Here is a 12,460-nt window from a genome sequence, read left to right on the forward strand (position 1 = left end):
AATCTGCACATATGTTTAGATAGTCTTTTGACATGTGTGAAGGATAAGAGTTTTGAAAGGGTGAACATGAGAAGGTGGGGTTGGCGGTCCCACCAATGATGTTCTCGGTTTCCGCTTATGCTCAGCAGTCTAGAAAGGAATGCTGCTGTCTCAACCCATATCAGGAAGTAAATTCTGAATGAGGCAGCTTGTGCTTCTTTGGCTTCCAAGGCAGTTTTGACAACAGAGATTCCCTGGGGGTACCACATGAATAAAAAAATACCACTATTATAAATTGGGGACAGAGAACCTGCACATGATGCTGGATTCAAACTCTCATCAGTCAAGGCTGGCATGGCCAATGGCCAGGGAAGATGGGAAGTTAAACCAGCAACATCTAGAAGGTCATGGGTTGCCCACCTCTGTTGTAAAGATGCAAGCAAAGTGCCTTGCATTGTAAAGGATAAGTAAATGCTGAATATGATGGTAAATAAAACAAAGGTTCTGATGTGGCAAAGTGAAGGATTGGGGATAAGAAAGAGAAATAAAGTTACCTTCCGTTTTGCCGGAAGAAATTGTCCTCAAAATCTCTCAGTTTTTTCCTGATTCTCTTCTTCTCCTCCCTGACTTCCTGGAGCTGTTCTACAAGTTCTGGCCTATGTAATTTAAGAATAAAGAAAATCAAAACAAAAGCGGACACCCAAACGGAGACCCAAAAATATTGCAGAAAGCTAAACAAAGCAAAACAACCTTAAAGTGATAACCGCCACAGGACAGATGGTGATTATTACAGTTCAGCTCCCATTGCTAAGAAAGTATAAGTAACAATTATATATTATAGATCCCTTTCCTAATGTTAGTTACCACCTTAGCCCAAACACACAGTACGCAGAACATGAAAATGACAGCCAGAAACCTGACATACATGGAGGCAGCATGAAGATTTGACAGCCCCATATCTTGGCTGCTTTTTGAAGAGATCCTATCATCCACCGGAGAAACAAAGCCGTCGCCATCATCTTCTAGATGGTCCAAGAAACTTCTCACGTTGAAGTCTGGCTTTATGGTGACTGTGAAATCTGGTTTCGTGTTGCTGTCTTCTTCAGAACCGTCGTCTTCCTCCTGCAGAGACATTTCGGAGCCAATGATTACCATTGCCTGCACTACCTTTACATGCCGCATTCCCTGAAGCAACGCGGTCACATTCCAAACACACAAAGAAGCGGTCTGTAGCACCAGATTGCGAGAAGATCCCTGCCGGATCAGGCCCAAGGCCCCTTGCAAGCGTTAATACGCAGCTGATGGATAATGGCTGCTGCATGGAGACCACTTCCAAGACTTCTGTATATTCTAAGGCAGGCAAAGCTTAAGTAATGGAAGCCTCAGCTTGTTAAAGAAGTCTCCACAAGCTCCTAGAATGATGTCAGGGCAAGTTAAATGCAGGAGAAGAAGGGAACCAAAAGGACGTTAACTTTCCCCCCTTGGTTTAGAGCAGGGTTGGGGAACTGGTGACCTTACCAAGTATTGTTGGACTCCCATCATCCCTGGGATTGATGGGGGAGGTTTTCTAACAACAATTGGATAACACCTGGCATATAATGACTTAGAGCAGGCATAGGCAAACTCTGGCCCTCTAGATGTTTGGGACTACAATTCCCATCATCCCTGACCACTGCTCCTGTTAGCTAGGGATGGTGGGAATTGTAGTTCCAAACATCTGGAGGGCCGGAGTTTGTGCCTATGTCTGACTTAGAGGTTTTCCTAGCACAATTCACAAGCTTCCTTCAAGTTCTGCCCCTGGAGTGAGGTGTGAGTGGGGCCTCTCTCCCCACACATGGTCAAGGGATGATGGAGAATGGGAAGAACCTCAGGAGTTGCTGGGTTGTGTTGTGGTAGAGCTGGCCCGCCCTTCAAAATCCATTCCTATCCCTGCGTTGCAGCAAGGAAACAGAACGCCTGGTTATTCTGCCTTGTTAAGTGGAACAGCTTAACTAAATTTTTTTTTTGGGGGGGGGGGTGGTTTGCTGTGGAAGTTCACATTTCTAACTTTGGACAGGTTATCACTTCATCTTGAGTGACTTGAACGCTTGAAGCCAGCGACGGAGGCTGCCACTGTGAGCCGGCTCCAAGGGCTGGCTGGTGGGAGAGCTCAGATTCTCCTCTAATTGCAGCGCTCCCAGAGCAAATGCTGCCAAGGGCTTTGCTCTCATCCAAGGAAAGTGCAAAGGGGGCTTTGCCAACTGGGATTTGGCAGAACCAAAAAAGCCGCCATCACTCCGAGCCATGGGTGTGTAGCCAGGATTTATGCTAGTGGAGCAGGCTTTATGTTGAAGGGGCAGAACCTCAGTAAGTTAAATCTTTTTATTGATTTACTTGGTTTAGGAGGGCGGGTAGCTGCCCATGCTTTGAGTCAATGGAAACTGGTATTAAACATTCATGTTCAATCTTCAAATATTTCATATCTGGGAACTGAAAAAGTAGGGGTAGGGGCTTTTGGTCCTGGAAGAGACGATGCAGACAAACGCCTTTAGTGCGTTCCTGAAGGATTCCTCCAGCCCACATATTTTCCTAAGCAAAAAGGAAGCCACCCTCTCTGGAGTAGAAAGCTTGCAGAAGTGGAGACATTCAGGAGAGATCCCTCAACCTGCAGTCTGAAGTGGTACGGTCTATTCTTGCCCCCTCAGAACTCTACCACCTTATTCTGCCGCGGCTGTAGATCTGGGCCAAGGCCCAGCATACGAGCCAAAGAAAGGTAAGAAGTAATAATTGCAGAAACAGCATCTTAGGAAGGAGAAGGCGCCAAGGGCGCAAGGAATAAATTGTGCATTTTGCAAATCAAAAGGGAGGCAAAAGAGGAGGAAGGAGGAGGCACTGAAGGGTCAGTTGTAACAGAGGCAGGCAGAACGTGGACAAAGGAAGCTAGACAAAAGCAGCTACTGATTTTGTTTCCTGGAGACATGACAGAAGAACCAACAATTATGGAGAGAGAGAGAGAGAGAGAGAGAGAGAGAGAGAGAGAGAGAGAGAGAGAGAAAGAAAGAAAGAAAGAAAGAAAGAAAGAAAGGGAGGGAGGGAGGGAGGGAGGGAGGGAGGGAGGGAGGAGGGGTGTCTATCACTTTCATTGTGGGAGAAGGGAAGTGATGCAGGCTAAGCAAATGAGTTAGCAGTGGGAGGTTTTTTCACCTTTATCTCCTTGAAGAAGGAAGCAGTTTCACCCTCGATAATTGGCTGCAGCAAAGGGCTTCTCCGCTTGCTGGAGGGGGAACCCTGTGACAGGCGTTAACAAGCAGGTTACATAATGACCCCTTCCTCATTCATTTCCAGATTAAAACCTTTAAAAGTCTCCCCAAGAATGCATTCAATTAAGAAGTGTCAGGGTCGAATCAAACAACCACCATTATTATTATTGTCATCATCCTTCCACGCAATATGGAAACACTGTCTAGTGGCTGCCTTACCCATTATGCTCTTAGATGCAGAAAGATGGCTGCAGTGTACTCCCAAGGCTAAGCAAATGAGCCTCAACAAAAAGGCTCTGGTGCAAGAGGCAGTTCTGATGCACAATCAGGGGCTGCCTTATTCAGACATGCTCAAATGGAACTGTATGGTTGTGAGCGAGATGGAGATCCAGACTGCAGAGGAGTGGCTACTCAGATGCTTGCCATAGATCATATGGAATATGACATTGATTCCATGCATATGGAATCAAAACAACCCCTCAGAGAGCTTTCCCTTGCTTAAGTGCTTGCTGAAATTAATGGGACTGAAGACTGCATTTGTGCAATTCCTCTTGCTTTCAAGGGGACCTGCAGAAGAGAAATCTTTTGCCGGGTGGTGTCCTGGGCCCAGAAGAAGCATGTGCTTATCAGGGTAAACGTGACAACCCCCAATAACCCAAATGGCATCCCATCCATTCATCTGAATAGAAAACTTTTATTCCCCTGCCAAGGCGAAGGCTTGGGGGGTGGGGCAGCAGCAAACTAGATAAACTCTCATTCATGAAAATAAAGAGGCAGAAAGTAAGAGGAAAGTATCTCTTGTCTGCACTGGCTGAATGGCCAGAAGGCCTGGCAAGCAGCACTCACAGTGCACTCAAGAGATGCAGTAACCCAATGTGGAAACTGGCACATTTTCTCCCTTTTTCTTGCTCTGAATTCACGTGTCTGGCTGGTCCTCACGGTCACAAAGGCAAACTTCAAATATGTTCCTCAACAATTAGGCCCTGCAGTCAGGAGAACGTGGCAGCTCCCCCTCCTACAACTACTGCCCACCCCCCGCTTGACAAAACATGGAACAAATAATCTCAAACTGTGCCAACTTCCTCTTTCAAAAAAATAAAATTTTAAAAAATCAAAGCTTGGGTCAGAGGCATGCTAACTTAAGGAAGTTTACAAAAAACAAGTTTCCTATTGCTGCCCCATTCCCATCCCACATGACCCGACTCTCTTAGAGAGGCTTTTTGGGAGGAACAGACCAGTGGGAAGGAGGCGATGGGAAACTTCTCGTCTGTGAATTTCCTTAAGTTATCTTAGGATTCAAGTCAATGCTGCAACCCAGAAAAAATGCTATTCCCCAGAATGTCCCCGAGGCATCAATTCTCTTCCCCTAAGCATAGAATTTTGGGTTCCATTTCTCTCTTTTTTCGATGTGGAATTTTGTATCAGCTGAAAAGTCAATTTGCAATCTACCTTTTGTACTATGGTATTTTTTTTTAAAGTGCCAAAGCGGTTGACTCTCTGGAAGTCTGTACAGATTGTAATGCGAAATTAACATATGTGTCTTTGAACTGGGGGTGGGGGGAGAAAGAGAGATGCCCCAACCTCTATTCAAGTGGGATCTTTCTGTCTTCCTCTGCTAGCACAACTGTGTTTGTGGGGGAAACTGTAGCTGTCTGTTGTACTTTCTCCTCCACGGGTCAGAAGAAACAGGATGTCTAATTGCTCCCTCCCTTCAGCCAAAGGAGTCTCAAGGACGGTCAACTGGGCAGAGATGCTGGTTCCCTCAAAGAAAAACGTAAGCCAAGTCCCTGGCCCCGTCTCCCTTGTGAACTGCCAGAAGTCTTAAGTATACAGTGCTGATGGAAAATCGAGGTGGTGAATATGTGGGGTGAACTACCTGCTTTTTTATGGACAAGGAATTCCATTGATATTGGGGGCTGAGATTTTTGACCCCAGGGGTCATGCTCATTCAGCATACTCAAATCTCAGGTGTCTGCATACTGAGAAGAGCTTGAACTGCTCCCTGTCTTACTACTCACTGGCATGGTGCAAGAAACCCACACCAGAGAGGGGTTTAGTGCAGATGGTAGCATCCACATGGACCACAGGTGCAATGCTAGTAGTGTTAAGATCTCTTTGTGAAACGCTGCCTCCATCTTGAGGGCCTTCTCCCCAAGGCCTCTGAGACTGATTCAGCAGCAACAGCTCTCCCCATGCAGAAGTACTTGACTCCCAAGGCTGGCACAAGAGACTGTGCTGCCTGAATGGTCTCCTCCCCCGCCTTTATTTTCTTCTTGTTGTTTTGCTGCTGTTTTAGGGCCAGCAGTGCTGGCATGGCTTTCCACCTCCTTCCTCCGTCTAGGACGGCCCAAGGTCCTTCATCAGAGTGAAGCGTTCTGGCTGTGGAACTGCTGCAACTCTTAACTGGTGCCCAAAATGGGGGATCGGCCGGGGGTGGGGGTGGAGTTTAAACCTACAGCAATTTCAAAAATTGCCCCTTAATTCTCGGCACTGTTTTTAGCCTCTTCAAAGCTGCGCCATCCGGAATGAGGCAAGGGCAGAGGGAGCCAGTGTGGTGTAGTGGTTAAGAGCAGTAGATTTGTAATCTGGGGAACCAGGTTTGTGTCTCCGCTCCTCCACATGCAGCTGCTGGGTGACCTTGGGCCAGTCACACTTCTCTGAAGTCTCTCAGCCCCACTCACCTCACAGAGTGTTTGTTGTGGGGGAGGAAGGGAAAGGAGATTGTTAGCCGCTTTGAGACTCCTGAAGGGGAGTGAAAGGCGGGATATCAAATCCAAACTCTTTTTCTTCTTGCTGAATGGCCAGAAAAGGCACAGCAGGCCAGTGGAAGCAAGTGGCCAGGCGTGGAGGGGGACTCCCAAATCTGCCTCTCTGGGTCCACCACCTGAAGCATTTAACTCAGTTTACCTAATGCTAGGGCTGGCCCTCTTTACTCTTCCTATGCACATGCTCACCTAGCTGTTTACCATACAGGAAAAATGGCTGCAACGGAGACATTATGTCCAGTCCAGGATTCTCCCTCTCTCGCTGCCAGCAATGAGACAAGGTCAACTCAAGCTATCCATGCAGAAAAGGTTTATACTCACGATGATAGGGATGCTGTTGGCTCTCGAGAGGATCTGCTTGACTAAGCGGTATCTGTCATACAGGGGCTTCATCATCTGCCGCTCGTGTTTCGTTACCTGAAATGACGAAGGCACAGTTGGCTGCTTGAGAGGCGTGGTGGTGGAGTTTGCAGGAAGCAACAGACTGTGACTATTGCGCCAACTATTTCACTGCCCTCTGCCAAACCTCCTGCGAGAAGGCAGGACTATCGCTTCCTCAGCAGGTGCTGAAACTAAAACGGAGGCCAACCCCTCTCTCCCATCCACCAAGAAGCCTGGTGAAAACTTGGGTTCTCTGTCATCAGTTCTCCAACCTTCAACCCGCTTGGCAGATTGCCCTGCCCAGATCTATAGTTCCGTTTCTGCAGTTCTAAATTAGGCTTCATTTTTATTGCCAACTTGGCAATATGCCTCTGAATACCAGTTGCTGGAGACACTGCACTCCTGTTCTGTTTGGGAGCTTCCTGTAAGCATCTGGTTGTCTGATCAGCAGGGCTTTTTCTTATTCTAAAACCAATAATGCCTAGCTCCTTTCAATGGTCTAAGTCAGGCATCCCCAACCTGCGGTCCTCCAGATGCCTTGGCCTACAACTCCCATGATCCCTAGCTCACAGGACCAGTGGTCAGGGATGATGGGAATTGTAGTCCAAAACATCTGGAGGGCCGAAGGTTGGGGGTGCCTGGTCTAAGTTGAAGGTCTATTCTTGCCTCCATGTTATCTAAAAAGCCTTTGCCCATTTTCTGCTTTTTTTTATCAGCAACTTTAGCAAAACAAGCAGCTTTGTCAACCACAAGATAAATGTTGCAAAGAGAGAAGCATAATAAGCTGTGAGATGTCATGAAAAGAGGGCTTCTGGAAGTAGTTTAGTGTATTTCTTTGCATTTATATTACTGCACCAGATTTAACTTCTGCATGGATTTATACCCCCCAGTGTCCGGCTTTTCAGAGGAGGCAGACAAGTTAAATTACTTATTGGAAACTGTTTTCTTCGCATTGCCCCTGTAACCCTCCTTTGAAATCTATAATGACAGTAATAACCCTGTTGTTAGGTGGGGCCATGAAACACTGCTTCCAAGAAGGAAAAATAAAAACAAGGCAATTGCAATGCTTAAACAATGGCCTGAGTAGCACACATTTCAAGAATAACAATAACAAAAAAAAACAGACAAGAAGAAAACGTTATCAGAACAGCAAATGGGGGGAAACAACACTCAGCTGTTGGCCATAAATAAGCTGTATGATGGCTCTCTCCATGCCTCCAAAATGTTTTCATTACTTATTGAATCATCAACATAGTTTTGTAAGGATCAACACTGGAGGAAATGTATTTTGTGTTTTTATATTGTATTTTTTTATGTTGTGAACTGCCCTGAGATCTATGGATGAAGGGTGGTATAAAAGGTAAAGGTAAAGGGACACCTGACCATTAGGTCCAGTCGTGACCGACTCTGGGGTTGCGGCGCTCATCTCGCTTTATTGGCCGAGGGAGCTGGCGTTTGTCCGCAGACAGCTTCCGGGTCATGTGGCCAGCATGACCAAGCTGCTTATGGCGAACCAGAGCAGCGCACGGAAACGCCGTTTACCTTCCCACTGGAGCGGTACCTATTTATCTACTTGCACTTTGATGTGCTTTCGAACTGCTAGGTTGGCAGGAGCAGGGACCGAGCAACGGGAGCTCACCCCGTCACGGGGATTCGAACCGCTGACCTTCTGATCGGCAAGTCCTAGGCTCTGTGGTTTAACCCACAGAGCCACCCACGATGGTATACAAATTTAATAAACAACAAACAACAACAACACAAAGTTTTAAGAAATCAGAACTTTTTCCTAAGAGAATATAACAACTCCAGAAAGAGGGTGGGGTGGGGTGGGAACGGACTTTTTAGAAACAACATCACTACCAGTCACATTAAAAACTGTGAGGACATTTTGACTAATTATCTGTTTCCCTGAACAAAGGACCATAAGTAGTGACAAAATGTTGCTGTGAAGTATGCAGGGGAAAGCCTTCCCTCCATACTACAGAGCCAAGTCATCGGTCGCTGCACTTTTGCACAGGTTCGAGAAACTGGCAAACTTTCCTACAATTTCCCATTTCGTGGTTTGTAGTGAACCAATACGGAACACATTTTACACGGATGCTGATGTACTTACTGGTCTTCCATGGATGCTCTCATAATACAAGAGGGCTTTTTGGAGAGCCACCTTCTCTCCTGCTATCTGATCTCTGGTCATATCCTGTATAAAAAGCAAGCAAGCAAGGGAAGGTTGGAAGGGAAACAATCACATTACTGCGGTTCCTACAAATTTATCCCTAATATTTCCCCGTCCCGTTCCTAGTCCCTCAAAAAGGAGCTATACAGAGCACAAGATCCTGATTCACAATACCATTTATTTCATTTTATTTGCCGCACCTCATACAAACCATTGTTCAGGAAACTACAATAGTAACCAAATGAATGATAAGCAATACATAACAGCAAACGGAAGAGAAAGCATCTAAAAAGCCAGCATGTTATTTTTGGGCTGCCAATCCTCAACTTAAGCAAGGCAGCCCCCTTCAGGCAAAAGGCCAATCACGTGCTGGCTGGGGAGAATGCCCAGTACACACATCTAGGGTATATGTACCTTAATGTCTTCGGGGCGGTTTGCCTCGGTCCTTTTCTCTTGGAGCTTCTTCTGGATGGTGTCCAGGGTTGCCTCCACTGCTGGCTTAGCCAATTTATCAGACACATCCTGCTTCTTCTCTTCCTCCTTTTCTAGCTGGGAGCCAAAACTTTTGGGGAGTGTATTGCTACGTTGACGCATCACAGGAGCTAGGTCTTCCTCTGACATCTTCAGCTTTGACTCTAGTTTTGGAAGAGGAAGAAATAAATAAAACGAGAGTGTTGTATTTTCAGAATAGGCACCAGATGGAACCACTGCAGGACAATTACGTTGAGTTTGAAGTTCACGTGCTAGGATATCTCACCTTTCAGCTGCTTCCGAAACTTTGCAAGGTCATTTGTCCACTTCAGCACCTCCAGGTTGGCTGCTTTGTCACTGTGTGATGGCTATAAGGGGGAGGACAAATAGATGGGGATGCTTTTTTAATGACTGGAGATGACAGATATTGAAAGCAAGGGTGTATTCAAGAGCTTATTTGCGGTGATGAAAGCTGGATAACAGCTAAGGACCTTCTGGTTACCAGGAACCACTTTGCATGCGTCACAGAAGTTGGGGCTGGTGGTTGCACAAAAGACTTGGGTAGCTTCTCTGCATTTTCCTGGCACCTTACTTACTCTATGAGTGCTGCTTGGCATAGGTAATATTCTAAAGGAAATAACAGTGTATGCTTTGTTATTGGACTTGCTTCTAAAAAAGCAAACCTTCTCTCTGCAAATGTCAAAGGCTCTTCAAAGTGTCCCAGGTAGGAGGGCAACAGACACCATCACAGAGAAATGCAACCTTGAAAAACCCCAACATGCAAATTTGTAGCATTCCTTAGCCAGCTGAAAAGAGTGAATGGAATGGCTTGATCCTGTGCATGTTTACTCAGAAGTTTGTGATTTCACCTGAGTTCAATGGGACTTGCTCCCAACTTAAGTGGGCACAGGACTGCAGCCCAGGAATGAAAGGTCTTAAAAGGCTGTCAATCATTCCCTTTGCTGTGCTACCCACAGAAAAAAAATTGCCGCTTAGCAATACGATCCCTCAGGACAACTGACAGTGAACAGCTTACTCTGTATTTCCTCTCCTCTTCAAATTTGTCTTCGAACCTCCTGATCTTTTTCTTCAGTCCTTGAATCCTGCGGGTCAGCTGCGCTGGTGTCAGATCTTCTCGGTCATCTTCGTAAGACCCCAAAGAAGAACTTCTTCTCCTGTGATGAAGGCGAGGAAATGACTGAATTAATTGGTGTTAACAGGAAAGAAAGCTCTATACGATACAGAGAACTCCAGATTCCCCAAGAAGCCAGTAAGATCCTTATACAGGAGCAAAGGAAACTTGCCTAATAATATCAGGTCAGATTATTTGTCCATCTAGCCCAGAACTTGCATATTCTGACTGGCAGAATCTCTCCAGGCAAAAGTCAAGACCTTAAAAGATGCTCCCTGCCCCACTGCAGTCTCAAGTCAACAATAGCGAACTCAGGTGTTGAGTGCTGACAGAAATGAAATCAAAACAGGGTCTACAAGAGGCAGGTACTGACATTCTCAGGAAAATCCTGAAGTTGGTAGTAATAGGAAAAATATTTTAAAGCAAAACCAAGAAGGCAACCAACACCAAAAGCAGCCCAATGAGGACCAAGCATGTTCAGAAGACACGAAACGCTGAGCATCAGTTGGAAAAGGAAATGAGAAAACAAGAGTGAGATGCCTCACCTGAAGAGAACCACACCATGCTTTCAAAAGCACATAGCTTCCCCCAAAGGATTCTGGGAACAGTAGTCCACCCCTCACAGAGATAACATTCCCACCACCCTTAGCAAATTACGGTTCCCAGGATTCTCCCAGGAGAGGGAAAGCCACCTTCCTCATTCCACTGCACCTATGTTTTCTGCTAAAAGCAGAGGTACTTATTCTGGCCTGTTCACCTACCTCATGAATGAATGTGAGTTGGGAGGAGAAGGAGGTACTTCTGTGTCATCCAGGTACAGCTGACTTTGCCCGTAGGCATAGAAACGAGGGGATAGCATTGGGTCGCTGTCTTCATCCAGCAGCTGGCGAATGAGGCGACCAGCCTGAGGAGAGAGGCGAGCTTCGTTGGAATCTAAGCCATCACGTTGCCAGGAGGAGAAGGAAGGGACGGGCTCTGGAAATCAATTGGAAGGGAGCAACGATGGATTATTGACTTTTTTTTTAGTTGAATAGGTCCGATTTTCTAGCATGGTCAATAAGGATTGTTTCCCAGTTCCCCTAGACAAATGCTCCTCAATCTCTGGGTTCCTCAGAGGTTGCTAAGATCACAACTCCCACCATCCCCAGTCAGCTCACCAGTAGTCAGGGATGATGGGAGTTGTAGACCCATCAACCTCTGGAGACTGAAGAGGCTGCCCTAGATCAATGCTAATTATCATGCCATTTCTGTTGGTCCTTGAACCTTGCTAGAACTGGCAACACACTGGTGTGAGGAAGAAATCAGAGCCAGGAAATTGCCATTAAGGAGAAAGGATGAAACATGAAACAATAACACACATTTTAAAGGGAGGGTGGTGAAGAATACACAAACAAGGCTAGAATGTACCTAACCTTATTTTGGTTGTGGCCAATCAAGGAAAGGGGCCTTCACTCATTATTTAGAGTGTAAGGTTAGTACTAGCAGAGGTTTTCATTTTACAGCAACTTCCCCCAGCCTGGTGCCATCAAGATGTTTTAGACAGGCCCATGACCAAGGATGATGGACCTTGTAGTCCAAAATACATGGGGAGAACCAAGTTGGGGAAGGCTGCTCTACGGTCAGGTTTGTTTCAGTCAGTCTCTGGGAAGATGAATGGATTGCTGCTCCACTTACGAGTGGGATGTATCAATATTTTCAACATGCACACAGCTAATTTACGTTGCACATGCAACAGCACATGCCCTGAGATCCAGAGAGGTATCTTCAGATACCTTAACTCTACACATCATATTAGCTGGTGCCTCTTGAATTGGCTCATACTGCATAAAAACAAACTCCCCTAAGATGACCATGAAGCCATAATAACCTTCAATACACAATCCCACCAAAAACTACAACAGCTTGATGCATTTCATGATGTTCAGCAACAGGGCTGGGCAATTTGCTCTGGCATCTATTTTGAGATTTCCTGTACTGCTATCCAACTAGAAGAAGCTATTACTAAAGTGGTAACTACAGATTGAAAGGGGTGATGACTGTTGCCTCTGCATGCTTTTATAACGTTTTAATTCAGCACTGAAGTGACCATCCCTTGCTTTCTCAACTGATACAGGGACCCAGGCCATAGCTCAGCGGTGCTACAGAGCTTTTGCACATTTGAGGCATCAGGTTCCATCTATGGAAACTACAGAAAAGAAACCCAGGAATCAAAACTTGGAAAGGACATAGGATCTTGGAGAGTCCAAGCATTCCATGCCTGGCAAACCTCAGTAAAGACACCTCTATAAAACAGCTGTTGGAAGACTACAGTAATATAGCA

General features: G+C 46.0%; 1 protein-coding gene and 1 long non-coding RNA gene across 4 annotated transcripts in view; both read right to left on the minus strand.

Annotated features, from left to right (window-relative positions):
* The window catches only part of LOC310686050, a 317,292-nt gene that overhangs the window by 85,745 nt on the left and 219,087 nt on the right, over nucleotides 1-12,460 (minus strand). The window lies entirely within an intron of this gene.
* The window catches only part of FAM13A (family with sequence similarity 13 member A), a 156,126-nt gene that overhangs the window by 3,805 nt on the left and 139,861 nt on the right, over nucleotides 1-12,460 (minus strand). For all 3 annotated transcript variants that reach the window (XM_083458629.1, XM_083458628.1, XM_083458630.1), the window contains 9 exons: nucleotides 10,902-11,115; nucleotides 10,045-10,183; nucleotides 9,295-9,376; nucleotides 8,952-9,172; nucleotides 8,478-8,561; nucleotides 6,305-6,400; nucleotides 3,163-3,246; nucleotides 905-1,101; nucleotides 534-635 (listed from right to left, as the gene is read on the minus strand). In XM_083458629.1, the coding sequence (XP_083314755.1) occupies nucleotides 534-635; nucleotides 905-1,101; nucleotides 3,163-3,246; nucleotides 6,305-6,400; nucleotides 8,478-8,561; nucleotides 8,952-9,172; nucleotides 9,295-9,376; nucleotides 10,045-10,183; nucleotides 10,902-11,115 (1,219 nt within the window). The remainder of the gene's footprint in view (nucleotides 1-533; nucleotides 636-904; nucleotides 1,102-3,162; nucleotides 3,247-6,304; nucleotides 6,401-8,477; nucleotides 8,562-8,951; nucleotides 9,173-9,294; nucleotides 9,377-10,044; nucleotides 10,184-10,901; nucleotides 11,116-12,460) is intronic.

The sequence above is a fragment of the Podarcis liolepis genome (assembly GCF_965112155.1).
Source record: "Podarcis liolepis genome assembly, chromosome: 9".
Lineage (NCBI taxonomy): Eukaryota > Metazoa > Chordata > Lepidosauria > Squamata > Lacertidae > Podarcis > Podarcis liolepis.